General features: G+C 48.8%; 11 protein-coding genes across 11 annotated transcripts; 5 read left to right on the forward strand and 6 right to left on the reverse strand.

Annotated features, from left to right (window-relative positions):
- Positions 1-3,432: 3,432 nt before the first annotated feature.
- On the reverse strand, positions 3,433-4,532 carry BKA67DRAFT_325087 (uncharacterized protein). Its single transcript, XM_046096207.1, has 2 exons — positions 4,026-4,532; positions 3,433-3,960 (listed from the first exon to the last, which is right to left on the reverse strand). Exons 1-2 carry the CDS (start codon positions 4,327-4,329, stop codon positions 3,671-3,673), a joined length of 594 nt encoding a protein of 197 aa, XP_045957859.1. The 5' UTR covers positions 4,330-4,532; the 3' UTR covers positions 3,433-3,670.
- Positions 4,533-5,685: 1,153 nt separating this feature from the next.
- On the reverse strand, positions 5,686-6,564 carry BKA67DRAFT_679381 (uncharacterized protein). The gene has a single exon (XM_046108870.1). It carries the CDS (start codon positions 6,447-6,449, stop codon positions 5,712-5,714), a length of 738 nt encoding a protein of 245 aa, XP_045957860.1. The 5' UTR covers positions 6,450-6,564; the 3' UTR covers positions 5,686-5,711.
- A 2,542-nt stretch (positions 6,565-9,106) lies between these two features.
- BKA67DRAFT_537228 (uncharacterized protein) lies at positions 9,107-9,774 on the reverse strand (the record flags this gene model as incomplete). Its single annotated transcript, XM_046100283.1, has 3 exons — positions 9,107-9,140; positions 9,289-9,643; positions 9,699-9,774. 3 exons carry the CDS (start codon positions 9,772-9,774, stop codon positions 9,107-9,109), a joined length of 465 nt encoding a protein of 154 aa, XP_045957861.1.
- A 1,162-nt stretch (positions 9,775-10,936) lies between these two features.
- BKA67DRAFT_692691 (uncharacterized protein) lies at positions 10,937-11,716 on the forward strand (the record flags this gene model as incomplete). Its single annotated transcript, XM_046109221.1, has 2 exons — positions 10,937-11,314; positions 11,397-11,716. The coding sequence occupies exons 1-2, from the start codon at positions 11,134-11,136 to the stop codon at positions 11,714-11,716; spliced, it is 501 nt and encodes a 166-aa protein (XP_045957862.1). The 5' UTR covers positions 10,937-11,133.
- BKA67DRAFT_570425 (uncharacterized protein) lies at positions 11,573-12,003 on the forward strand (the record flags this gene model as incomplete). The annotated part of the gene is made up of 1 exon (XM_046103161.1): positions 11,573-12,003. A coding segment is annotated over exon 1 (199 nt), but the record flags the coding sequence as incomplete, so codon positions are not given.
- Positions 12,004-12,376: 373 nt separating this feature from the next.
- Positions 12,377-13,215, forward strand: BKA67DRAFT_570433 (TB2/DP1, HVA22 family-domain-containing protein). The gene has a single exon (XM_046103162.1). It carries the CDS (start codon positions 12,598-12,600, stop codon positions 13,066-13,068), a length of 471 nt encoding a protein of 156 aa, XP_045957864.1. The 5' UTR covers positions 12,377-12,597; the 3' UTR covers positions 13,069-13,215.
- Positions 13,216-13,932: 717 nt separating this feature from the next.
- Positions 13,933-14,825, reverse strand: BKA67DRAFT_679391 (uncharacterized protein). The gene has a single exon (XM_046108871.1). The coding sequence runs from the start codon at positions 14,657-14,659 to the stop codon at positions 14,111-14,113; it is 549 nt and encodes a 182-aa protein (XP_045957865.1). The 5' UTR covers positions 14,660-14,825; the 3' UTR covers positions 13,933-14,110.
- A 305-nt stretch (positions 14,826-15,130) lies between these two features.
- BKA67DRAFT_501593 (uncharacterized protein) lies at positions 15,131-15,430 on the forward strand (the record flags this gene model as incomplete). The annotated part of the gene is made up of 1 exon (XM_046097090.1): positions 15,131-15,430. A coding segment is annotated over one exon (300 nt), but the record flags the coding sequence as incomplete, so codon positions are not given.
- A 424-nt stretch (positions 15,431-15,854) lies between these two features.
- BKA67DRAFT_505883 (uncharacterized protein) lies at positions 15,855-16,160 on the reverse strand (the record flags this gene model as incomplete). Its single annotated transcript, XM_046097125.1, has 1 exon — positions 15,855-16,160. A coding segment is annotated over one exon (306 nt), but the record flags the coding sequence as incomplete, so codon positions are not given.
- A 190-nt stretch (positions 16,161-16,350) lies between these two features.
- On the forward strand, positions 16,351-21,103 carry BKA67DRAFT_537231 (uncharacterized protein; the record flags this gene model as incomplete). The annotated part of the gene is made up of 12 exons (XM_046100284.1): positions 16,351-16,437; positions 16,733-16,816; positions 16,891-16,969; positions 17,253-17,430; positions 17,578-17,705; positions 17,777-18,273; positions 18,389-18,849; positions 18,909-18,978; positions 19,042-19,830; positions 19,882-20,331; positions 20,388-20,939; positions 20,993-21,103. 12 exons carry the CDS (start codon positions 16,351-16,353, stop codon positions 21,101-21,103), a joined length of 3,486 nt encoding a protein of 1,161 aa, XP_045957868.1.
- Positions 21,104-22,486: 1,383 nt separating this feature from the next.
- BKA67DRAFT_537232 (uncharacterized protein) lies at positions 22,487-23,656 on the reverse strand (the record flags this gene model as incomplete). Its single annotated transcript, XM_046100285.1, has 1 exon — positions 22,487-23,656. The coding sequence occupies one exon, from the start codon at positions 23,654-23,656 to the stop codon at positions 22,487-22,489; it is 1,170 nt and encodes a 389-aa protein (XP_045957869.1).
- Positions 23,657-26,293: the final 2,637 nt, after the last annotated feature.

Here is a 26,293-nt window from a genome sequence, read left to right on the forward strand (position 1 = left end):
TACACTGTAGCTCATGGGGCTAGATCGATCACTAAACTCGTTGGACAGCATGCCTAGAAGTGATGATTACAATACTGGACATGTGAGTTCGGAGGTGATTTCCCAAGTGGTTACGCCCAGTACATATTTGGGAACATGGCTTGCTACAAGCAGGGAAGCCAAAAATGCATCCATACCTGTACAGTTGGGTGGCTGGACTTACTTGGACTTGCGTTTGTTCTTCTGCCTGGCGTGGTCGGGAAAGTCTCCTGGACAGCTGCGATACTGGCTGTCACTGTAGGCCTGAACCGTTGCAGCAGGAAGCGGATCCTCTTGCCCTTGTTCGTCCTGTCAAGCCATATGCCCAATGGGCCCCACATCGATCGATCCATGTGAGGCCGGTCTGGGATACCAGAAATGTATTTCATGAATAGTGGATCCTTACGTGCAGTACAGTATTGTACAGGTATGGAATGCATTTTCGGCTTCCCTAAGACCGTAGCGAGTCAACTAAAAGAAGAAGACAGGCATACGCTTCTGAGACTCATTCTATCCCCCTTGTCGGTGGACATTTCAAGCGCAGGGCTTGATAAATAAGACTTGATATATATATTTCAAGGACGGAGAGGTGTTGGAGCTTTTCGAAACATGTTCCGAATATTTTAGCCATTACCATACGGTACTGTAATGCCTATCTGAGTAAGCGCTAGAATTAACCTCTTAATTTCGAAAAGGATCCAAAAATGGCTCCCGAGAATATTGATTTTCGCCCATATATGGGGCCCGATCGATAAGTAAACCGGTCGGAATGACAAGCCTAGAGTGATGATTATGTGAGTTCGGAACTGATTTGCAAGTGGCTATGCCTAGTGCGCTAGTCAATGGGACGAGACTTGTCTACTGATCTTATCTGGCTGTCGGTAGTAGCGTGAAGGCTGGAAGTAGGTCCCTTCCTATATTGTGGTCAGCCCGGTGTTATGTACAATGCTCACCACTCTGACTCGAACGGCTCAGTCTTGAACTGCTGTGTGCAACCACCTGTGAGGAACTATTGAGGAATGGTTGGTCCTCAAATCAGGACAGCGTAATAGCACAGACTCGTCCAGTACCTGGCGATTATAACTGCCTCCACAATTACGTGGCCGCTCATCACCTTCTTACCTCGCTTGACAGGTTTCTTGAATCATCAGAATGGCACCAGGTAAACGCATGTCTATGATTGCATGTGATGGAATGAGTTGTCTCTCGTCACTTAATATTTGTGTTGTCACCTAATGTAAATGGCGCAGTCAATGATTGTTTCAATTGATTATCCTTGTTTGACGAGCATCTAAAGCTTGAAGAACAGAAATACAATACTCCGCCAGCATTCCGGCACAATTTGTAGTTGCATCCTCGCCACCTTTGCCAATCTGTCGAAACCTTATCATGTGGAAACACCACGCCGGTGGTCATGCTAGTAAAGCTAATCGTAGTCATCTCCAGAGTCGCTCTCATAGTTGAAGGCTTCTAGCTGACAACTTGTATACGGCCCATAGCCCGTAACACCTAAGAGATACTCCAGCATACATTCCAACACATCACCCCTGAGCGATATATATTGAAGACATACCGCTTCAACCATGTTTGACGATAGCAATCGCTTCCGCGAAAGCATGCCCCTTTGTCCCACCAAGTCAAGAGTCGCTGTCTTCGTTATTACCTCCGTCGCCGTCCTCCCTAAGGTTGCGGTTGACACAGCTCGTACAATATGGCGGAGGCGGATGACGTTCGTTCGTATGGCATTGCCCAACTTACCCTGATAGTGGTGGTATGATGACTTGCTTCCTCCTCGTAGCGTTGGTGCCGTGCGAGACGCGCCGCGGACCGTGCAGCCCTTTGAGCGTTTCTGGCGGTCGTCTTTTTTGCATCCATAGCCGAACTCGTCACCCTCTTCCGCAAAGGGCTGCCCATATCGTGGCTGTCTTCTGGTTCGGCGAATAACTGACATTCTAAAAATTTGACCAGGCTTGGATTTTCATCAGTGGGCCTAGTCTCAAAGTGTACAATAGAGCCATCCGACTCACTGCCAATGCTTAATGGTAAGAAACCGGCTGCCGTGCTGACAGCGGATCCTGCGATGAACCCCCTAGAGTCTACCTTGGGCGTGATCAACTAGTAGAAGAAAGATACGGGAGTTAAAGACTTGCACTGTGGCCCATGCACTTGTCCTTCGAACTCCACAGTAGGTGCGAAATCCTGCTTGCAGAAGGCAGTGGGGCTGCTTGCCAAGCCTCGGCAGGCCTTCGCGTCAGCGTCTGGTTTGTAGAAGCAGCGCCTGCATGACGGTTGCCTTACAGCACACTTCACTCAAAAACAAGAGCGTCTCCACAACCCATTCCATTGCGTTGCATGCAAGACTGGTATAGGACAGACTGCTTTGATTGCTGGCCTCTCTGATTGGCAGGCACATGTTGCACCTTCCCAGATACCTCTGCGCGTGGTTGGGGCCCAACCGCAGGTCCTTGTTCTTGATGTTACAGTTTTGGAGCTGCTCTGTCATACTTGACTCTCCCTGCTCTCACGAGATCCGCATTTGCTAGGCCCTTCACTTCAAACTGCTATCACCTCGTGGCTCGTCCCAACATCAGATGCCAAGGAACGACAAACGAGGGCCTAAAATGAATTTGTGAGTGCGCCTTGTAGCTCTTCCAGGGTTGCAATCTGACCGCCATCCGCACCGCCCTCCAAAGTGGTTGACTTAGGGACGGCTTGGAAGAACCCTCGGGTGTGGTTGTCGTGGTCCCGGCACTGGTGTCGCGCGCAGTATCTGCTCCTCGCGGAGGTGCGATGATTACTGGAAGAGTGCTGGTATGACTTCATACAAAGTGGTTCCCGAGTATTCTCGAAAAGAAACAATGCGATTGGGCTATGGCCCTCGAGTTGAATCAATGGTCAGTATTGATTCAAAAGAATCTTCACCATCTACCGCCACATGCATTCAACCTCGAAGCAGCCGTTTGTGGTTCAGTTCTTCAAGATGTGAACAAGTTGCGCCACTGCGCCGTTCACAGGCTTAACTTGACGGCTAAGGAGCTTCAGACTCAGGTGAATACTGGCGCAGCATTGGCATCTCTGCTGAAGGATCATCATCGCACGGCCGTTCTGCATTGTGCGTCAGTGGATCTTGACAGCAAGATTGCTGCAAAGGGCAAGCCCACAGTACGAAATCGTTGAAAAAACTTTCGAGGCAGTGTTTTGGGGTAGTTGCGCCTCCCAATGTCTTGCTGATTTGTGACAGATTGGTAGCAACACGCGATGGTATCGCGCCTCAAATGAAAGAAACCGTTCTACATATTGTTCGGGTATCTAGCGAATGGGAAAACACAGCGGAATCCGTGTGACATTGGATCTCTTTTGCGGCGCAAACAGGTCGCTGGAAATGTACGACTGAGCTCCTCCGGTATCACAGCATCACACCTTGCATCTCTGTAGGTTAGTTGTTTTCCTTATTTATTTATTCATTTATTTTTTGATTCTTTTTAGAACGAAAAGACCCTATCGGAAGCGTCCAACTGTTACAGATTTACTCGTGTGCGCCTTCCAGCTTTTCGCCAATTCCGTCTCAAGTTTGTCATTTAGTGCTCTAAGAGAGAGAGAGCGAGCGAGCGCCTCGAATTTGTGGCAAGATATATGACACGGATGGACCGTTCTATCGATTAAATACGATAACGGCGCGGGCACGATCCGACAAAGGCTCGGTTGAGGGTGGCTTCTTGTCGTCGGGATCGATCATCTTCATTCTCGCATCATTGTCATCGCCGTCCCTTCCTGGGCCGTTGGCATCCCCTTGTCGGGTGCGAGCGCGCATCGTCGCCGTCGTCGCGGCCTTGTCGCTTCGTCGGCGCGGCGCAGTGGAAAAATGGAGGGTCGTCGCTGTCGTCGCCTCGCCGCCCCCCTCGTCAGGTCGTCGCCGTGTGTTGTCGGTTCGTGGATGCGTCGCTATCGTTGTGTTTGAAGTGCCAGCTTAGGTTAACCTAAATATTCGGTAACGGTTCACTCAATACACATAGTGACACTCTTCCTGGTGGAGAATAAAATCAAAACTCCATGGAGCACGATCAGCGTCGCCGGTTGGATTTTAACGAACAACTGGGGAGCTAGTGGCCTTGTCATGCAGGCACATGCAGGCACAGTAATGGATAGGCATACACGTAGCCAGCTGGGGCAGCTGCACACAATCGACCCAACCACTTTAGGGATTGGTGCACTCAATTGGGCCATTGCTGGCGAGGCACTACATGACGCCCTGGTCGACAATCGGAACCGAAACCGTACCAACAACAGCGTCTGCACGAGCACAAATCCCATCCAACACCATTGACAGTGGCCCCGTCGGGGCCTGCAGGTCGCAGTCTCCTGATGCGGGGTTGTTTGACCGACGACTGTGCGCCTTCAGCCGCCCGAGGCTCCCGACGTGTCCTAGACGACGACGACAACGACAACGACATGACCTGCCCGATTGGACGGCGCGAAATGGGTCTGGCTCATAGGCGGGCGAGCTCAATGGTGCCTTCCGCTGATCGGCCGGTATCGATTGTAGTATGGTCTCGACATCTTCTGACCAGGTGTTTAGGCTCGACATGACCGCTTCACGCTCGTCCTGACGATGATATCGTCTGGCCCGGGAGTAGTACATCCAGGCTGTGGAGAGAGGGGGCCCAGAATTGGCATCTCAGGTTGCCTGGACATGCTAGAAACAGGCTGGTCCTGAATCATGTCCAGTCATGAGACGAAACCTCGGGGCGTCGCCCACCATTTCTGTACACTCGGTCGGGAACGAGTCGTGTCTGCTTCTCGTCAGGCCGGAAATGGACTGTCGCAATTTGTCGCGATCGTTTCGGGGGCTGGACAGGCCTGGTTTCGAATCGTGCTTTTCGTCGGTGGCCTCTTTCGGGCCGTCCCATTTTTGACAGGGAGTACAGAAGAGGCGCATCGGTCGGCTTGTTGTGGAGGGAAAACGGCTACGCGACTTCTTCCTCTTGCTACTGTCGAAACCGGACTTGCATATTAAGATGCTGATCGAGAACGACCAATCTATGGATTGGTATTACGCCATCCCACCCAAGGTGCTCAACTAGACTTTGTTGGCAGGCTACATCATTCCCCTTCTACGCTCACGACCATGGATTGCTCCGAAGCTTCCAACAGCATGATGGAACACAATGAGCTTGAGCTGAAGGCATTTCAGAAACCTCCTTTACTTGGACTTGCGCTGTTCTTGTTCAGTATGCGCACTGAATTTATTTGTCGTGGAGTGTAAGTTGGACTATGAATCGTTCCGTAATTTTGATCCTACGAAGGATGTAACTGCTGCTGCTTTGAGCCACGCGTGTAAGGGTAGGCTAAGATTGACGAGGCCAAGCACGCAGCTGAAAGTCCATGTTGTGGTGGCACTGTCATAGTCGGAGAGTTCTTAACATGATAGTCCTGTGGCAGGATATACCAACTCAACGTCTTCATTTGCGTGTTTTCTTTTTACTGTTTTTCGTCGAGCTGTTTGTGCTATTACAGCGGCGTACTCCAATACTGCTTCTGGATGGTAAGCCGTCCTGGATATCCTTGAACGTTCAGGCCTGGTGTGCAGGTACAAATGCGACCTATAGTTATCCTTCCTATTGAAGTTGCGATCACAGTATTTGCATTTTTCGTCATCTTCACCACGGCTGTGTGTCCTAAGTCGGGATTAGCTGTTACTCCTGAAGTTTAGACTGCTGAAGGAGAACTCGCGATTTAATGTGGCGCTTCAAATGCTCCGCTCGTTTGTAACCTTTCTTTCCCGCATTCTTTGATGCACATGCAAGCATTTGGCATTTATGTTGTGCTGAAGGTATTGAGGCTATAGCACCAGGTTCGAATTTGCCTCTTAGGGACACTCCTCTGTTCTGGACATGGTGCACAACGCTGGGTTCCCGCTGCGCACTCTTCATCCGCAGGTGGTCCCTCGCGTTGTTGCACGGATATAGTAGTGGATGTTTGTTCTGGTCTTGGAGAAAGACATCTGTCGTCGCTGCCAGTACAGAATCAGGTTCATCCAGAAAGGCCAAAGAGTTCTCGGACGGGTTGCCCCAAAGCGAAGTATCGTCCTGTCGTTGATACTGTAGCGGGTAATAGGGAGGTGACACATTGAAGCAGGACACTAAATTATCTGAGAAGGGATGTTGTTCTAATGCTTGATGGTTGTTGAAGCCCATAAAGTCGCCATAAAGAGCAGGTTCGGAGTGCATCAGTGATACAGAATCGATATCCATACTGTATAGTGAGTCCAGAGCGTTGTTTGGCAGTGCTGGAGAGTATGCTTTCCAGCATGGAATATCTGTCTTAACCTCTGTCATGACCTCTGTCTGAACTTCTCTGTCGAAGTTATCGTCTATGGACGATAATGTCGGTGACGTGGTAAGCCCCCCTCCTAGTACTAGAACAAAGTCCATGGGTGCGGTGTGTTGCTGCGGTGTGAACAGGATGAAAGTGTTGAAAGATGAGACAGCTGGCTTTCGAAGATACCGGAGTTGAAATGATGTATGCTACACTTCGGTAATCGGGGACCTGTCGTCGTTGCTGAGTTTCAAGGCTGGTTTTTTTTTTTTTTGAGACGGGACAGCGAACATATATGAAAGAGGACGTGAATTAGAGCACAGCGAAAAATCCAACTTTTTCCCAGATTGGCGATCCGCAGTGCGGCGCATATGCATGGACCAATGAGATTATGTGTTCGGTGAGTTGTGCCTCAGTCAACCAATCCAATCTCGCTTGGTGAAACGGGGCTGTGGGAGAAAACCAAAATCCAACAATGATCTAGAAGCAATCATGTCACCAGCTATATTCGACTTGTCGTGGTTGTCGTATACCATGGGCCATCGAGTATTGCTAGGCAAGCTAAACCAGACGAAACAGCTTCGACCGCCTCTTTGTTAATTTTGCTACACTTAAGCGCCTACCATTAGGATATAGAGGTCAGAGTGTGACTAGTGGTAGTTTGGCAGATGACTGCATCTCGGGCGACCAAAGGAACAGTAAACCTTGTAAAATACTGTACATTTATGGTCAAAATGGAGTTTAGGACACCAAGATGGAATGTTCTGTACAGGACAATACAGTACAGTACAGTACAATAAACACAATTTCGAAAAGCGAGCTAATATACATCGAGACGTTATCCATTAGTAGCTTTTGTTTAGTTCCATAAGTCGACTTTTAGCCAGTATCTATAACGACAGAAGATGTTCTCATTCTGTCCTGTCCAAGCTTGGCTACTTGACATTAAAATACCTCGACGATGCCGGCTCCACGGTCTGTGGGCAATGTGAAGCAAGGCACAAAAGTTAAAACAACCTGGTCCTCGAGTGTGGCCGTGTCTTCATTATTTGCACGTTCCAGTCATCTGGTACGGGAGTAACGAACATTTGCAGGTCTACGATACTGGGGCGACTGTGTCAGCTTGGCAAGAAAGTCAACAACGTCCCAAGGCAGTTGAGCACGAGCTTGAATACATAATCGGCTCTACGAGTTCGATAATGGGTGCTTGTTTTATACGGTAAAATGGAGCGGGTATAACTGACACACCTGGGAGTTCGATTACTAGTGCACGCATAATCACCTACTGCTCCACTACGGTGGTATGGTAGGAGGTTCGGCTTACGTAACACAGCATGCTACACTTTGGGTTCCGCGCGACGCTGGGGCATCCTTGAGACCTCTAACGCAGCCGACGGCATATTCGACTGAGCTGCAAGGCATGAAGATGGCGCTGGAAATGGCGCTTCAACAGTGCCACAGGGCCGTCAGCGGGGTCGATATTTTCACGGACAACCAAGCCGTCATTTCATCGTCTGCCTGGCCGGCCGTCGATCAGGGCAGTTTCTCCTGAAATTAATCAAGACTATACATAGCTGGTTCTGCTTCCATACAATCATGAAAGAAATCAGAATAAGAACAATCCAAAAATGAGCGAAGGACGTCCATTGATCAAATCTGATTCTGGTTCTGGTTGGACCCCACCAGGACGCTTTTGAACGCCGGTGCAGTACAGACTCAATCAAAATCGGCTTCCTCTATTGCCTCTCTTCTCTTCTCTTTAAGCACTGACAGTCCACTTCTGGTTCCCACTCGGAAGTAAACTTTTGAACCTCTGCCGTACCATGGAACTTGAAAAATGCCCTTTTCAGCCCTGAACGCATATATTCGGTGCCCCAAGTCTATCTTCGATAACGTACAATTGATGTGTAGTGATGGGTGTATCAATAAGTGCGAAAGAGCCTGGTTAAAACTCACGATCCTGGAATCAGAATTGATACGGTCCTAAAGAGTACTTAGGGTATACGTACAGGTCAGAGCCAGAAATGGATCGTCTGTGCTTAGAGAAGAAAAGAGAGAGACAAAAGGAGGAAGCCGGTTTTGATCTTGTCTGTACTGCTTCAAGCTTTGTTTGCGCATTTGCATACCACTTTGGAGGCGTATGGATTTGTCGCGCTGTCCTCAATCAGGTATAGCGTTGACCACTATTTGGTCGTGTCAAAGTGGGCGGGCGTCGCGTAGCCGTTTTCCCCCACAACAAGCCGACCGATGCGCCTCTTCTGTACTCCCTGTCGAAAATGGGACGGCCCGAAAGAGGCCACCGACGAAAAGCACGACTCAAAACCAGGCCTGTCCAGCCACCCGAAACGATCTACGACATCATACCCGACGATGACGGAGACACTGTTATCGTGCACGATCCATCTTCTGCTGCAGGCCGGCAAGCGCACCCGGGCCCCTCTTCAGACTCTGGTAAGTCCTCCCAACAATCTAATCGGGAGAGCGATGATGCAATACTGACCATGGCCCAATAGACGCTATAGGAAGCCCAGACGGGGAATATCAACGCCATTTACTCATGACAGGATCGAGTGCGATGATCGGGGATAGTACAGATGATGGTTTACTGTGTTACCAAGTCGGGCAGAATAGCGCTTCAACACGCAAAGGTGAGATAAGACATAGGATGGGACAGGCCAGACAGTCTCAGTATCAACCAGGGCGAGTCACCAAGCAGCCAATGAGAGGCGGTGCATGGCCTCAAGCTTTGGAGACACATACATTGGCTGAGGGTCTAAGTGTGCACCGTGCTCAGGCGGAGAGACAGTCTAGGGTCAGTAGAGTCTTGCGTCTGTTGGGAGAGCTTGCAGGAAAGTCACGTGGCAACGTGCTAGAGAAGCATTTGAAGGACTCATAGATATCTAGGTACGTATAAGAAAGATGTCCGGCAAAACATCCCCTCCCCCACGAACTTACAATCTGACACCTCCTAGACCATTCTCGGTCTCTTCCAGTCGATCGTACTTGACTCTTTCCACGGCCTCTTTCAGTGCCTCGAGTGCTTCCTGAATCTTGTCCAGCGCTGCAACGACACATGCTAGACTTCCAAGTTCGTACTTCTTATCACCCGCGGCGGAAAGTGAGCCTCTCTGGCTCCCACCAGATGATGTTACGCTGTCATCCTGGCTGTTGCCGTCAAAGTCAGGATCACTGTCCTGCGATGAAGAAGCGATAAACTTCCTCAAGCTTCTTGGGCTATCCGAACCGTCTGTCGAGGGTTCTGATAGCTTGAATTCCGCATTTTGATCGCTATCACCAGCGTCGTCGGACGCTTGTCGTTATCATCAGCATAATGAAGATGACCAGCTATCTTCAACAACACTCACCATCAAAGTCATATGGTTCTGGTGATGGTGATGGTGATCGAACTTGTCGCATTCGGGTTCTTCCTGGTGTAATCATTGCTTTTACTGTAGCTTTTCTTGACCTATATACAACCCAGTATGAGGGGGATGGAGTCTATAGAGTCTGTCATATATATATATGTCCCGTACGAGCCTCCATCTTAGGACTTCGGGTATTCGTGTCATCCGCCGCCGTTTCTGGAGCTAGAAGTGTCTGATAGGCGTGATCCAACATAGGGTTCAACTGCCTCTGTGACACAAAATTGAGCAAAATTGGAGGATATCCTATGCTGAACGTCCCAGTTGGAGAAACTTAATTGTCAAGATTTGAAGAGCGTGAGCTTTAACCAGTCTCTTTCACACTTATTGATACAGTACACCCACTACTACACATTAATTGGACGTTATCGAAGATAGATTTTGGGTACCAAATATGTGCGTTCAGGGCCGAAAGGGGCATATTTTCAACGACAGAGGTTCAAAATTGTACTTTCCGAGTGGGAGCCAGAACTGGACTGTCCCTGCTCAAAGAGAAGAGAAGAGTAAATGCTCCCAAGCACAACGATTATTTCCTCATTGGCATCGATGTCGCTTCTTCTTGCTTCCAGTGCTTGTATGATCTTCCGGATTTAGCCATTCATTTTCTTTGCTTTCTTCTTCCCAGACCCGGATTGGCTCTCGGCTAACGTGCTGCTTGGGTTCCAGTATACGCGCTCGGAAACGATGTCGACCATGCTCCAAAATCAGTCTTATTGAGTGAAACGGACGAAAGGAACAAAATGAACCAAGCAAAATAAAGGCAAACGCAGTCACAATGACCTCTTACTGCTCAGCATTTCTCAAGGAGCACAAATCTCACGACCGTGGGGTTGGTCAGCTGCATGCGGTACGGTTGAAGGAATCAAGTTGTGAGCCTAGTGATGGCCTAGATGCGTGCTTGGGAGCGTCATTTATAGAGTACAGTACCGGCGTTGAAAAGTGCCTTCGTGGGTCTAAACCGGAATCAGATCTGAAGGTTGGTGGACGGAATCTAGTGCCAAGGACCAATTCTTTCTCCATGATCAACAGCTGACTGCGAAACTATTCGCGTAACCGTTGTTTGTCGAAGAGCGAAAATAGACCGGCTCGAAAGTGGCCACCTACGGGAGGTCCTCAATTGGAGTATAATCCACACTGACCACTTCTAACCGCGCCAGCGCAACAGTCTCCGGTTCCAACTTCTATGTGCCGAAATTGACCATTCTATATAACAAAGCCACGTGTTGTAGATTGCAATCCGGCTGAGCCCACAAAGCAGTTGCTCGCTGGCCAAGAAACGGATTGTGGACCAGGCCATCGGTACGCTCGGTTGTCGAGCCCATGTCATTTGAGCCGCGTGGGGTCTGTTGCCATTCTCCAGCACCACCAAAAATTGGGGATGGTATTGGCCACCGATGAAGCCGAGAAACGACAACAAGACGCTGAACTATTTACACGACTGACAACTTTGGACGAATACATTGCCGCAACTCATGACCTCGTAGCCAGCCACTTTGCCGTCGAGACCGACAAGGAGCTCACCTCGAACGGCCCCATCACAAACCCGCGCAACAAGCTGTGTCCAAAGAATCTACGCCCATGGCCCGACTTTCTCGAGCAGCAGCGAACCACTCTAGGGGCCCTCTACGGCACCTTTCCTAGTCTCTGATCGGCGTTTCGAATCTCGGGGCTTTTTGGCGGGCCTCGGCCAGCGAATGGCTAAGCGATCGATATTTTGCGAAAAGACGCTCGAATATTTCCTGCACAACAGCGTTGAGGATCCAGTGCGAGAGATTTTCGATCAATTGCGGGACGTGGACCAAGTGCGGCACGAGTTTGGGATCGGTAACGGCATTGTCTTTGAGAACCACCCCAATGTGATCAGCGATGTTGCGGAGGAGGTTGTCGACCGGCAGGCCTCATCGATACCGCCACAGACGCCCGATCAAGGGAAAGATCCAGGACACATCCGCCCCGACTAGATATGCGTATACTGGTTTGACGACGAGCTCTCCACACGGCGTACCATGCTATACGTGTCCGAATGCAAGACCCCGCACAAGCTGACCGCTCCGCACCTGCGCATCGGTCTGCATCCCATGGATATCTTCAAAGATGTGGTCAATCGGAAAACAACACCTACCGCGGCCAATCCCGACGGTCGCTTCCAGTATCATGCCGAGAGGCTCACCGCTGCGGCCATCACACAGACCTACAACTACATGATCGAGGGGGGTCTCGAGTACGGGTTGCTGACTACCGGCGAGACTGGCGAGAACCCGGCACACTCTTGTACCATCTAGCAGAGCCCGCGTTTGAGGTGGCAGCGCAATCGGGGGAACACCACGCTTGCACCGCAGTTGGCGAGTACCTGGCATTCAGCCTGCTGGCTCTCGGCCCGCCAGGGAACCCACCCACTGTTCGATCGCAGGATGAGCGGCAGCGTGTGATCTTGGGGCTGAGGCGATGGGCAGAGGACTTTGAGACGACATTGCGATCTATCCCCCGAGACGAGCGATACGCTCCGAGCGGCTCAAGCTCGGGCTCGCTGTATGCGCCGACGACTTATGCAGGCATCAGCCGGTCACCGCGCGTGCCTCGAACAAGACGCAAACGCTGGGCGCAGGAAGAGGACCGTCCAGATGTGCAACCAAGAATCAGGGACCGGGACGACGAGTCTTCGTCGGATGAGTGCTCGCCTCGGATGCCGGACACCCCGACACCGTCTGGGAAGACATCCTGTGTTGGATGTCAAAACTGAGGGGCTTGAATGTCAAGCTTTGGAGTACGAGAGCAAACCAGATCCTGTTTTGCATTCGAAAAGTAGCATAAGAAGACCATCTCGACTGCGCCCAATGCTGACATGAAATCCTATGCCAGTAAATCGAACGGTCTCTCGATCTACATGATGCTGAATAACATACTTGGTATCCTCAACTCGACATTGTCTCTCTTTTATCCCCTACTTGCCACATTCAAGGCACTAAAAACGTCGAACACGGAGGAACTGAGAGAATGGTTGATGTACTGGTCCATCCTTTCTACCGTGATGTTCATCGAGTCGCTTTCACATTCCGTCTTAGAGCTGATTCCGGTATATGCATCGACGAGACTCGTCTTTATCCTTTACCTTCTCCTTCCCAAGGCGAGGGGCCATCGTCGGTTGTTTGAGTCATTTCTACGGCCCCTGCTCGATTCTCAAGAGAAGCCGATCGAGAGCATGCTTCGATTTGCCGATGATGGAGTCCAGAAAGTGGGGTCCTTTTGCTTGCAACAAGCTTGGAATTTGTTAGCTACTCAGTGGCGCAACAAGCAGGCCGACAAGAGTGGATAATATGGACAAAGAAGCGACGGTACTATATGGTAGCCGCAGTCAGGGCTAACCTCATCACATTCTGATTTACATACTACTAGTACAGTGCCGAGTACTTGAAGCATTGTAACATTTATTTACTTGTATCCTATAATGCTTTCTTATGGTGTACAGTACAGTACTTTGCTTTCTGTTTCCTTGTCTATATATTCAGGCGGTGGCATATACCATAATTGACTCCTCTCGCTAGCTTGTAGTTTCCACAGTGCAGCCCCCATTGTGAACATACAATACAATCCTGACAGTCAAGCGTACTGTACAGTATAGGCCTGCCCCTAGCGGGGCCGGTAACCTATCATGGGACACAAATGGGTGTTGGAGCATGTAGTTCGATGTGCTGACGGTTGTTCCACTGGCCTATCCTAGAGCTCTACCGTACCGGTGTGCTGAGAGTTATTGGGATGAAGCGGGCGGGAAACGGGTAATCAGAATCCGCGAGGCAGTAGATGGGCCGATCAATATCTTCTATCCAGATGCCGAGAAGATGGCCGCTTGTAAGAACGACGCTATAACGGAGATCAGCTATGTGCTCTCTCCTATCTAGAGGATTGAGTAAATCGCAAGGTATTTTTGTTTGGACTTAGGGAACAGCTCGGCACAGTACAATTGATTGGAGGTGTCTCGTCACGCATATTTCACAAGCTTTCGTATAATTTCCCAAAATCACGACTAGAAGGGGAAGGGAACGCCGATGGCGTAGAAGTGCTATGTTCAGATGTCTATGTTTAGTGGATCACAACCCCGATGGTTTTTTTCCGCTACTCCTTTTGTCATTACATCTCTGAAAAGTTCATTCTCTTCTCCCCACATGGAGGAGATGATTTCTTTGGGTATTCTTCACTGTCGTAACGACTACTTATCTAGCCATGTCCCTTCACACCTCCCTAGATGTTTTCACTCATGATGGTATGACGACTATTAAAAAACGTCTCCGACCTTCGGTAAACCTCAAGTGCAGAAATAGTAAGGTTCCAGTCCAACAATGACAACACCTCCAATTCCATCAATTGATATCTCCTAATGTGAACCAAGAAAGGCGGTGATTGAACCGCATATAGCTGTGCTTCTCCCAGTCTTTGTTTATTCGATAGTCATCATCTAGATATTTCGCAGTGATGATCAGACTTGCAAGGAAAATCCGGTGTGCAGTACATCTAAGCATTTCCCTAGTAGACCCGAGCTTGGGCTTTAGACGGTCTAGATATACCGTCGTCGCTATCCACGTGAGGATGGGGACGTTTACTTCCCGAGACAGGTGAGAAATAAAGTTGCGTAGTGGCGGCGGCGTGGCTGAGCCTATTGGTTGGACTGATGTATTCAGCCGAGCGTTTCGGGGTATTGCGTTATACGTCTTCTGCACCAAGTAGTCAAGAATAGAGTCGCTGAATGGCATGTACATCATTCTTCTGAGCATTATAACTTGGACACCTGGTTCATGCTGAGGTCTCGCTAGCCGCGACAGTCCAGGTTTTCGGTGGCTTTCATTTGGATATTGCGATAATGTTCGAGCAGTAGTCAGTGTCCTTGGGGTATTGGCGATCGGTTTCATCATGCTCAGTCAGGGGTTCTACTGTATGGAGCTCAGCTTGGTGGGATGGAGCAAAACAGCAACTCGTCAAAGAGAGCCATCGGTGCTGTACATATGTATAAACGATCACTTCGTAACAACTCCCCATGCTATACGGATCCAGAAGCGGCGGTTCAAAGGACGCACGGACTTCTGGAGTGGCAGATATTTCTTGACCGTCCTTACATCCTGTTCCAATATAGGCTCAAGATCTGTTTCTGGCTCTGTTGGCAACTACTCGCAGAGTGCTAGAGCGGAAACCGGCTCGTGGTATGACATTCATAGCCACGAATTAATTTAAAGGCGAAGAAATTCTGACTTCGCGGCACACTTCGACTGATCTTTTCTTACTTTGCTCCTGCTCAAGTTGTCTTAGCTTATTGAACTCAAATGGCGGATAGCCTAAAAAGCGTTGCAGGTGTTGCTACTTTGCCGCCCAGAAGAAGGCGTAACTTGTATATCAAGATGCTGATCGAGAACGACCAATCTGTGGATTGGTATTACGCCATCTCACCCAAGGTGCTCAACTGGACTTTGTTGGCAGGCTACTTCGTTCTCCCTTCCACGTTCACGACCGTGAATCGCTCCGAAGCTTTCAACACCATGATGGAAGACAATGAGGTTGTGCTAAAGGCATTTCAGAATCCTCCTTTACTTGGACTTGCACTGTTCTTGTTTATTGTTTCTCTGATAGGGTTGACTTGTATATGGTGGGTCTGGAAGTGCAATTATATCTGGACTCTTAACAACATCATCACGCAAGTCCATCATACGTTCGTTTTGACGTTAGATTGTAACCGTTCTAATGACAGAATAGACCACTGCTCACAAACTCACTACTCGGCTTCAGCACGACCTTGCTAAATGTATACGTAGTCTGCTAGATTGAAGCCCACCAGTATTGGATTCACTCCAGATGCTAGAGCGGCATCGAACCAATCATCTGACGCAAAAATACTGGTCCAAATTATGATGTGCTCTTCCAGCGCATTTGTTAGAGGCACAATCAATGCTTTAGCTGCTTTTCGGAGTGCATAGGGTGGAATTCTTTCCGCAACTCGTAGCTGTATTTCATCTGAAAGGTCGCCTAGTGAGAATAAAGATTCCATTCTGATCAATTCGGCGGCTTTTCCGCAGCTGCAATACAAGAGTACTTCCATATCGAGGAAATCAGACCGGATATTATGCGCAAAAGCATGACCTCATCAACATTGAGAAGCTCCCGCTCCCTGTCTTGAATTTTGTTATTTTTGTCGTAATTATCGAAATTGTAGACAATTGGGTTATCAATGTGATATTGATACCACTCTTCAATCAATTTCAACGTCGCTTCGTTGATCGAGTGCAGTGGTATTGGCTTTCCTTGTTCGACCTCTCTGGGGATAGTTTCGAGTAGACCACGAAGAAGACCTGAACATTTGGCGATTGTGCGAGGCATGTGGACGAGTATACCCTCGCTGCTCTGAAGCAATATTTCATTCGTTGACTGTACCATCGCAGAAGGCTATATGACAACAAAAGTTTAGGACTGAAAGAAATGTCAACTTGCATTAGCAAACTATCTATACTTATATATCACTGAATACAGTAGCCTAAATGCCTTTATTGACTTCCATAATTCGTATTTCTTGCGTTTTCTCTTGTGTCCAGTATTGGCCATTAAACTATAAGTTTCTATGTACTGTACAGTCGATAACGAAAACGCCTTCCTCATTAGGGGCAAGAATTTGTTTCTCATGAGAGCCGTTTTTAGATCCAGAATTGTAAGATCAAGAAATGAAACAAGCTAACTCGTTCGGGCATACCGAAGTGGAAAAGTCCGATATGGACGCTATCATCCGATGAGCAACATTCCAGTCACCTCGACACTGAAGGGGTCGGCTAGGTTTATGGTGAGGTAGCTCGTGACTATCATAATCTCGTCGTCGGGATTGCATAAGCTACCAAGGCGTTGGTCGATTAGCAGAACCAGCTAAGTATAGTATTGGTGCAATAGATTGCGACAGGGGCAGGGGTCCAAAAAGGCGATAACGTGGTGGAGGTGCTGAAAAGTGGCAGCGTATTCTCCGAGATCATGCAGGAACACTGGCGGCATCAGCTGCTCAACACGAAAATGTCACGTTCTGGGGAGCGGAAGATAACGTGAGTTGTCCAGACAATATGATATACACGCACTATCATCTAAAGATAGCCCGCTAACTAACGAAATTGTTTAGATCGTTCCGCCAGAACGTGCACGATTCGGCTTGCCGGGCGATCGGGAGAATGTGGTCAAGCTGAACGCAGACCAAAGTAGTGTGTGCCAGTTCGGGGCGGACCAGACGAGCTAAGATAACTTAAAGCTGGTAAGGCGCAACGACTTAGACATATACCGGAATGCACTTAAGACGCGTGAGTTTGAGTTGCCTGCCATATCTTCTGCAATGGAGAAGGGAAGTGACGCCGCCGATACCGTATTACGAAAACGGTTTGCTAGTTTGCAAGGGATTAATATATGATGCTAAATTGGAAGAAAATAATGACGAGGGTTTATAAACCATTTTAGGGAATCGAAAAGTTTGTGCTGATATGAATCTAGGCGAAGTACGATTTAGTGAAAGCAGAATGAGCAATCGGCGCCACTGCTATATTCTTCCTCGGAACCTCAAGTTCACCGGACGAAGTGATGTGCTTAAACGACCCCAGAAAAAGCTTTTCATTCAGCAGGACTGCCAGAAGCTTACAGTGCTAGACCTGGATGGCGTGGGTAACCGCAGGTAGCGCCGCAGTTTGCATATTGGTTTAAGAGCGTCAGCCGGACTGCTCTGCTTTGTGAGTTCCGGCGTAAAGCCGTATGAGTTTCGACCAGCCATAGATAGAAATCGCGAAGCGCCTAGATATACGATCGAACGATAAGGACCAAGACCCCGAGGGAGCTGGTACGACGGGCACCTAGAGCCGGAAGAGAGCGGCAAGTGGTTTCTTGTTGTCGATAATGTTGACGATGTAGAGATCCGGTACGGGTCGTTTGACCCGGAGTCCGTTACTGGCTGTGAGCATGGCATACACCAGTACCTGCCAGAGAGCGAGAACTGCGTACGTCTCTTCGTACGCGGTCGTCAGACGTGGCCCTTGAGGTAGCGGGCCTTGACGTAGTCGACTTAAAAGAAATGGGCTCTGAGGAAGCTGTCAGCCTTTTGGAGAAGTCGCTAAGCCGGCAACAGCTTCTCGGAGACAAGCAAATTGTTGCAGAGCTTCTGGAAGAACTTGCGCACCTCCCGCTAGCCATCGCCCAGGCTGTTGCTTATCTCAATCGAAACCGGCAGGCGTTCATGAGTAGTTATCGCAAGCTATTGCGCGGCTCCGAGAAAGATATGGTCGGCCTGCTAAGCCGGGAGTTTCGTGATGGCTCTCCTTTCCAGGCATCGCAGCGGTCGGTGGCAACGACCTGGCTAGTGTCCTTTGACCAGATCTCTGTTTCGGATAAGGATGCCACGAGACTGCTCTCGTTTATATCATGCATCGAATTCAAAGCCATTCTTCGCTCGCTTTTGCCACGGATGGAGACGGCAGAAGTGATGGAACACGCGATCGGCACGCTTTGTGGGAATGCATTTCTGGTGAGTAGAGATGATGGAGAGATGTTAAATGCATCGGCTAGTGCATATGGCGACGAAGATCTGGAACCCGCGACATAATCGGGTAAAAGAGGCGACATTAGGTGCTATTCATTAGCTAAATAGAGTATTCCCATCGAGCGATAAGGCCAATCGAGAACGGTGGAGGACATATCTGCCACATGCCGTACGGGCGCTCCACGAGAGTGGAGAGCACCGCATTCAGGAGAGGCACGACTTGTTCTATCGAGTTGGCCAATGCTTTTTTAAGGACAGGCGGTTCAAAGAAGCGGTAAAGGCTTTAGAGGAGACATCTGGCTTGAGGAGAGATCAGATGTCTGATACAGCTTCGGCGCGACTAACCTCAGAGTACGAACTTACGAGGGCATACCTAGATGACAGGCGGATCAAGGACATGATTGTGATATACGAGCGTGCGGTGGCGGTTCGTGAGCAGACGCTAGACGAGCGGGATCACGATCGACTTGGCGTCACAACACGCACGCTGACGGCCGAATTGAACGGCGTACCAGCGTCCCAGAAGAAATTGCCCACAGAAGATCTGCGAGTTTTTCGCCCGTATGCACCCGGATTGCGATGCTCGTAGTCAATGACCAACCTAAGATAACTAATCTTAGAGCGGGGTACTGCGTTTTAGCCCAGAAATGCCCAGCCAGAAGTTTTATCCGCCGACGCAGCCAGCCTATTGTACGTAGACTGAGAGAAGGACTATCCAACTTGGAAATAATCACAATCAATGAATCTTTGAAGATGGTTAGAGATGGACTTCGACAATCAGATCGTGTGCATAAGCCGCTTACAAAGACTGGAAAAACGAAAACATGTGCGAAGAGCTTACCAAATCGGCGGGTGGAGGACCTTGAAGCGAACAATATTCAAGTAAATACGTCAACACCACAACCAATACGACAAACAACCACAAGACCAGCAACGAACAGCGGCACTGGTGACGCTCGAAATGACGGCCAGGTATTGCAAGAAGCCGTGAATTCAATAGCCCACAGCCTGAAGGATGAATTACGGAAGGTCCAGCTGGAGAAAGAACGTCTCAAGGAAGGATTGTTGAAAACGAAGAATCAACTCGTCGCTGAACTCATTCGCACAAAGGAGCAAATTTCCAAAGAGCTGCAAGTAACATTTCAGCAAATCCATCAATCCCAGAACAATCCCCCAAGGCTACAAGAGGTATCGCAGCCGCTTGAAGAGTTTGGAGAGCCTCAGACTAATGAGCGTGAGCGTCTGCAACAGACGAGTAATGACCAGCCGGAAGAGGGTCAGATTGATGAGTGTGTTGAACCAAGTCTCCCTAGCCAGGCGATTTCGAAACCTCATGACAATCAAGACATTGCCCATATCCATAATCAAATGGAGAGGACCAAGACACGCAGATCAGGGCCTTCTCTCAAGCGGAAGACAATAGGGCTGGGCGAGACCGGCAAGGTGTTTTCTGCAGTTGTATTTTACAATCCTACGCATTGCGAGATGGAAGCCGCCATGTATCTTCCTCCAGGTCAGCCTATGCCAGATCTCAACCAGTTGGTATTGGTCCTTTTCGAAACTTGCTCGCTATAATGACTGACAATGAAATAGTTCCGAGACTTGGCTGGCGGCCGCATTTCTGCATCGCAGCAACCTCGTACTATACAGACAGAATGTCTATCTGGCAGGCCCATGAAGCGCAGTAAAATCTCAGGCCGAGCTGTGCCGAGAATACATCTAGAACAACCGCTAAATGACAATCCCGAAAACGAGCAGCAAGGAAAGCAATTTAGTTCGGCAGATAGTTTTGTCAACGAGAAGAACTCAGTAGATGAGACGCCAATGCCTCGTAACTTGGAGATTGGCCCAGTTGCACTGTATCCGAACGAATCTGCCTCACCAAATCATCAACAGTTTAGGGACGTCATCTGTCAGGCAGGAGCTAACCTAACGGCAGGATCTCTAGAACCTTCTAGTCCTAAGAGGTACAACTATGACACTGCGGCAGAGATCACACTAGCAAGGGCTGCTAATCGAGCGCGGCCAAAGCCAGCGCCGGCGGTGAGTTCCACACTTGTAACAGTCTCGAGGTTCGCTTGCACTGACATGGAGGGTAGAAGCACATAGCGTCGTGCCTAGGACCGGCTACCCAGAGGATTCCGGACATCGACCAGCCAATATACGATCGCATCAGCAAAGCTGTACTTAAACCTTTTGCCGTGGTAGATGAACCACTGGTTAACGATTCATGGCAACTGCAGAAGCATAGAGATATCATAAGAGATTACACAGACGTACATCCCGACGAAAAGGAGTACATATATGTATGGGACGCTTTTGCCCAAGCGCATAAAGCAAATAACGCGCCATACTTTGATGATATATATCTGGAGTTCATCGAGGAGAAGGCTTCATGGCTGGTTGCCTTGCAAACCCGCACCAATGAAGCCATGAAGCACTTGCTCTACTTGAATGCGAGAGACGCGCTAAACAAAAGCACGGTTAGCAACGCCCTGAGCATTCTGAGAAATGCGAGGTCCCAAGCCCGTCCTGCGCTAGTTGAGGCCGAAAGTGCCTGTGCGGGATCTGACACTTATTTCTCGAAATCTGGATGCGCAATTTGTGGTCAACCATTTGCAGGCCCACGTCAAGTCATATGCGCAAATTTGGTGAGCAGCTCCGTACGTACATTAACGTATCAACATTATTGACGGCCATGCAGGACTGTGACGATCCGTTCTACCATGACGATTGTGTAAGAAATAAGGCAAAAATGCCAGTGGACAGTCGTGATTGGCGATGTAATGGATGCTGTGAGGTACCAGCATCATAATATGAGCTCCTAATTAATAACAAACACCGAAGCATCATGCACAATAGTTGTACGATGGTCGAAGACAGCATATACATTTCGCATCTTTGTGATGTACAGAACGTTCTTCATGGACGACGACACTACCACAAGCACTAAATCATAGCCGTCGATCAGCTCTTCGTAGACCGATTCAACAGCTCCCTTACAAATGCATTCATTTCCCGTCCTCGGTCTTTCGGTAAATCTACAACAGATCACACTCAGAGCCTATCTCCTGTAAAAACACACGGCAGTCTTGCTTTCACATCCATATCTTTGATATTTGCAGCGTCATCTATCTCTGCTGGTGCCAAGATCATCGTTTTCGCGAAATAGACAACTGCAAGAGCCGTTGCGAATGCAGATGATTCATCCGCGGCTCTTGACGCTCAGTTGTCTACCACCATTGTTGGGCAAAATCACTGGAACCAAGTGACGTTCATATCCACAATCGAAACTCTTGCTAGGATGCCAACTCGTCCGAAGTCGACTCTTTTGTCACAGCCCTGTCGTCACAGCTTTGTCGTCATTTTTGCTAACTGTAAATATTTCCTAGGTCGAGATACAGTCATTCACGCAACCTTCCTGTGACCTCAAATTCCTTCCTTTCCCCTCTTATCATTTTGGTCCCATGCAACCAGCAAGACTTGCTCCTATCATTCTTCGATGCCAGCATACACCCATTCCGATCTAAAAACCGTGTTTCAATATTCTTCCCTCATTCACTCTTGGTAGTGACACTGACTAGACCATACTATCTCTGCGTCTGTACGTATATCGTCGAAAAGAAAACTTTGAACTGACTATCGCAGCCACCGAGTCATCTCAATCTACTCAGTATTTCCCAACTTGCCAAATCTGCCATCGTCGAAGCCTGGCAAGCAATGCTCCTCCTCTACCTCAAAGACCATCAACGAAACCATAACACACAAATACCACGCCGGCTACCTGCTGTCATTATTTGACAAGACATCAGCGTTGTATCAGCGTGCCTTGTGTCTCGTCGACAATTGGGCACAAACCAAAGCTAACCGAACAAAGAAACTTGGTCATTGACCTAACGTATGATTAGGGACAGAAATACACCAGTTTCAGATAAGACACTTCCTATAAGCATTCATGCTACCTGTGCTTATCTGCTAACAGGAGATCGAACCGCTGATTTTTGTCTTCCTCTAATATTTCTAGTATTAACCTGCAAACTGGGCATGTCATCCGAACAATTTTTAGAGTTGATTGAGTTGCATATAGTTCCAGTGTCTAATGCTAAACCGCCATTTCGGTCTTCAGCTGAGTGGAGCCTGCCATGACGCTCGCACTAATACTGGAAAGCCTGGACCTTTCTCATCGACTTTTGTCTTCTCAGACATCGTCCCAATACGCTTCAACTAATTCCTCGTCCTCCGAACGGACATTCTTTTCCTCTTCCCAATTCTCGTATACATCACACTGTCCGAGTCCGATTGCCTCGCGCCGTACTAGAAAGAAACAAGTGTCACCTTGCCATTTCGACGACAGGATTTGAGTGATAGGAAGATGGGTTTGTTGAATCTCCATATATTCTGAGCGGCCTTGTTGCAACTCTGAACCAATGGGACCGGAGACATTTGCTGGATCTGTACTTCTTGCCTCCCCAGTCGGTTGCAGCATCGGTGGAGCATGTCGACTCAAGCAAGTTACCGATGTTTCGTTTCCCAAAATGTTGGGATGCGATGACGTAGACGTCGAGGATTCTAAGCTGCTCAGATTATCCAGTTGTTGCTCACGCTCATAGGACTCCTGGAGTCGCGGTTGACTCTGAAGAACTTTTGTGGCAGCTCGCGTCAGGTGTTTCCTGCGCTGTGCGGACGACTTTGCCGGGTCTTTTGTTTGTAAAGTACGTGGTTGCGATGATGCAGAGGCATGGCCGCCAACTAATTTCTCAAACTGATCTACCATTAGTAACTCCGACAAAGAATAGGAGACAGCCTTTACCAAGTCCTTGAGATCTGGCAAGGCCTGACCTGCAGGCAGATACATAGCAGCTTCCATTTCACAAGACGTAGGATCGTAATAGACGACTGCAGAAAAGACCTTGCCCTTCTTGCCTAGACTTATCGTCTTGCGTTTTAGGGAAGGTCCTGATCGGCGTGCCTTGACCTTTTCCGTTCTGTTATGTATGTGGACGATATCCTGTCCATCAACCCCTGCCGGCGGTTGAAATGAAAAGTTTTCTTGGGCGCTTTGATATCCGTCGCTGTCTTCTGGAGCTTCGTCATGCACCGGTTTCTGGCCCTGGGTAGTGTCTATCCCCAGCTTTGCTGGGTCCCTATGGATATCGAGAGGGTCCGGGGAGTCGTCTTGGAATCTGCTCACGCCTGTCAAAGTCCAGTTTAAATCTGCCAAGATCTGGGCCTTGGTGCTGACAAGCTCAGCAACAAGTTGGTTCTTCGTCTCTAGTAATTCTTTCTCGAGCTTGTCTTTGTAGAGTTGAAGTGTTTGCAATTCCGTTACTAGATCACAGACGAGCGGGTTCAAGACGTCTTGCGACATTTTATAGTGTTCAAATGTTATTTGTGTTGGTGAGAGGCATTCGCTTAATGCTCAAGGATGAGTCTTCTTGAAGTGTTGCTGTCAGTAACCGAGTTCCGGTTATGTCAAGATCGTGTCCTGGGCATTGCGAAGACAGGGGAATTCAGGTAGTAACCCACTAATCTAAGTCGCTCTAGCATGCTGGGTCCACATGGTCCGAAATACTAGCGTAAAAAATATTGCAGTGCTACCTTGACGGTACCCGTAATGGTCTGTCATAACAATTAAGATCTATTTTGAAGGACAAGAAAAGGTGTTTAGCTTCCACACTGATCAAAAATAGCAACAAAAAAAGGTGCTAAGGCTTCATTGTGCAGACCTCTGAGGTGGTCACCAATGCGTTAAGGAATCTCGGTCTTTCCACAAGAAATAATGTTTGCGGGTTGACGGCTAGTGATTAGTTCGTGCGTGAACATTCTTCTGACTCGGCTTTCGCAGCATGTAGAATCGAACTGGCATCATTCACCACTAACTCCAGGATGCAGTGTCGTGCATTGCGACAGAGATTCACGCTCATCGCAACCGTATTCGAGTCACGTGATCGTCCTTAATTTCAAGCGTTTTTGTACAGAAGTTTAGGGTATCCCCCTTTGCTCAAAGGTCGAATGCCACACATGACATAACTTTATCCTGACTGGACTCACTGATCCCGAAGCGGCTCATCAATTGGTTGAGACTTTCCGGACGAGGGCCGATGGTTATGATTGTGTATCACGCCGCCCTTATTGTCCTCCATTGTTGCGCATTACTTGGAGACAACATGCACCAGTCAGATGCCATATCCATCTCCACCTTCTACTCCAGACGATCGCTCCAATAATCAGGTTCGAATCGATCGGTACAGTTTTCGAAGTCATTCATCCGTTCGGTATCAATCGGTAGGCTTGTGAAGCGATCGGAATTGGTATAGGTGACCTGACCAAAATGGTCGCCATCCCTGCTTGTAATGGTATGATGACTGAGGACTGGGGATTCAGGAATGCGATAGCTTTCGGCGCTGTTCATGGACTATGTTCAGCCTGACCTCTAATGTCGGTTCTTACCAACCAGGCTTCCACTGAAAAGGGATCAGAAAGGGGCGTCGTAGAGAGCGACCAAAGTGTATTCGCAGCAGATCTCGTCACAGACTCAATTGCTCGTTCTTGCGACACATCTTGGACCATGACATGTACAGCTTTCGTCGCTCGCTGCAGGTTTGTCATTTTAGAGCCGCATCTGGCTCGTCGCTGTTGTGTCTGTGACAAACCGGGGGTGTATACTGTGAGGCACGAAAACAAGTCTCAAGTTCCCCGGCAGATTGTGGAGACAGCCCCGAGTAGCCGATTTCGTCCCTTTCACAATCGTGTCCTCGACCCTCCTCCGGTGGTGCCCGCTATTGCACCAATACGGAGCTGTTTCTGCTCCATAAAAACATGAATCAGAATGACCGCATCCAAAATGAGCCAAGGGACATTGTTCAACAGATGATATACAGTATGCAATATGTAGTTTTCCGGTATGCTCATTCTTGGGCGGTCGACAGCATGGACCCATGGTGGGCGTGTACCGTACTTTGACCTAGTGGTGGCGGTTTCTGGGAGGGTCAGTTCTGCCGCGTGGGGCTTGTCGCGCTATTTTCGACTCGACCTACTTGGGTATAGTGCTGATCACTATCGGTCGCGTCAGTGCTCGAGTCATTTTTTTTTCTGATACCAGAACAACAACCCGTACGATGTGCTCCTCTTCTGTAATCACTATCGAATATGGACTTGCTCGAAAGTGACCATGGACGAAAGCATGATTCAAAACTAGGCCTATCTAGCCGCACAAACGAATCGCGACAATCCAGTTGTGACCGGACGAGAAGAAGCGCATCCAACTCATCGGACGAGTCTACAATAACGGCGCGCAACCCCTTCAGTTTTCATGTCATGACTGGACATGATTTTCACCCTTGTCTCTGGCATGTCCAAAGCTGACCTCAGATGCTATTTTTGGTCCTCTTCGCCATACAGTCCCCAGTTTTCGTCGGACGAGTATTGTATTGGCGATGCCGCTACAGCAGGGATGTTGGTGTGTCATTTGCAGCAGAATTTACAAGGCAGATACGCTCAAACTCGAAAACGGAGCGAGTCTTTTATGAGTGTTGGATGGTAACATAGTGCACATAGAGTCCTCTACTATATGACCTTATATGCACCAGATGGTCCTTCCTGTTCAATAGATACCGAATCGTACATGATCCATGCGTTGGTCTGTATGCTCGCGAGTCGAGTTCCGCAGAGGCTCGGACACTCACACTGCCTTCGCCAACTTATCAAGAGCAGAGTGAAGCTCAAGTTATTCATACAGCCCCTAAACGATCATCCCATCCGACTGACGAGTCCTTGATGGATTCCACCACTAAAACAGAGCTGGAGTCTTGGGTGATGAAGCTGAACGAGATCTTCGAGCCAGAACAGGAATAGTTCATGGTCCCTGCCCTGTTCCTAGAGGACGCGTCCAGTTCGTCTGTGTCACTGAGAGTCCCACGCAAAGACAACATGATGTACATTACACACGCGCTACTTTTCCATCAGACCTGCATTACACCACATCCATGCTCGTAACATCATCATT

Source organism: Truncatella angustata (genome assembly GCF_020726525.1).
Source record: "Truncatella angustata strain MPI-SDFR-AT-0073 chromosome Unknown BKA67scaffold_5, whole genome shotgun sequence".
Taxonomy (NCBI): domain Eukaryota; kingdom Fungi; phylum Ascomycota; class Sordariomycetes; order Amphisphaeriales; family Sporocadaceae; genus Truncatella; species Truncatella angustata.

What these genes read in the sequence shown, in the direction of transcription:
- BKA67DRAFT_570433 (XM_046103162.1), top strand. Translation starts at nt 12,598, where the DNA reads ATGAAATCCTATGCCAGTAAATCGAACGGTCTCTCGATCTACATGATG.
- BKA67DRAFT_325087 (XM_046096207.1), bottom strand. Translation starts at nt 4,329, where the DNA reads ATGGGATTTGTGCTCGTGCAGACGCTGTTGTTGGTACGGTTTCGGTTC. An exon ending in CAGGAAGAGTGTCACTATGT is followed by an intron (nt 3,961 to 4,025) that starts GTATTGAGTGAA and finishes ACACAACGATAG; the next exon opens with CGACGCATCCACGAACCGAC.
- BKA67DRAFT_679381 (XM_046108870.1), bottom strand. Translation starts at nt 6,449, where the DNA reads ATGGACTTTGTTCTAGTACTAGGAGGGGGGCTTACCACGTCACCGACA.
- BKA67DRAFT_679391 (XM_046108871.1), bottom strand. Translation starts at nt 14,659, where the DNA reads ATGATGAAACCGATCGCCAATACCCCAAGGACACTGACTACTGCTCGA.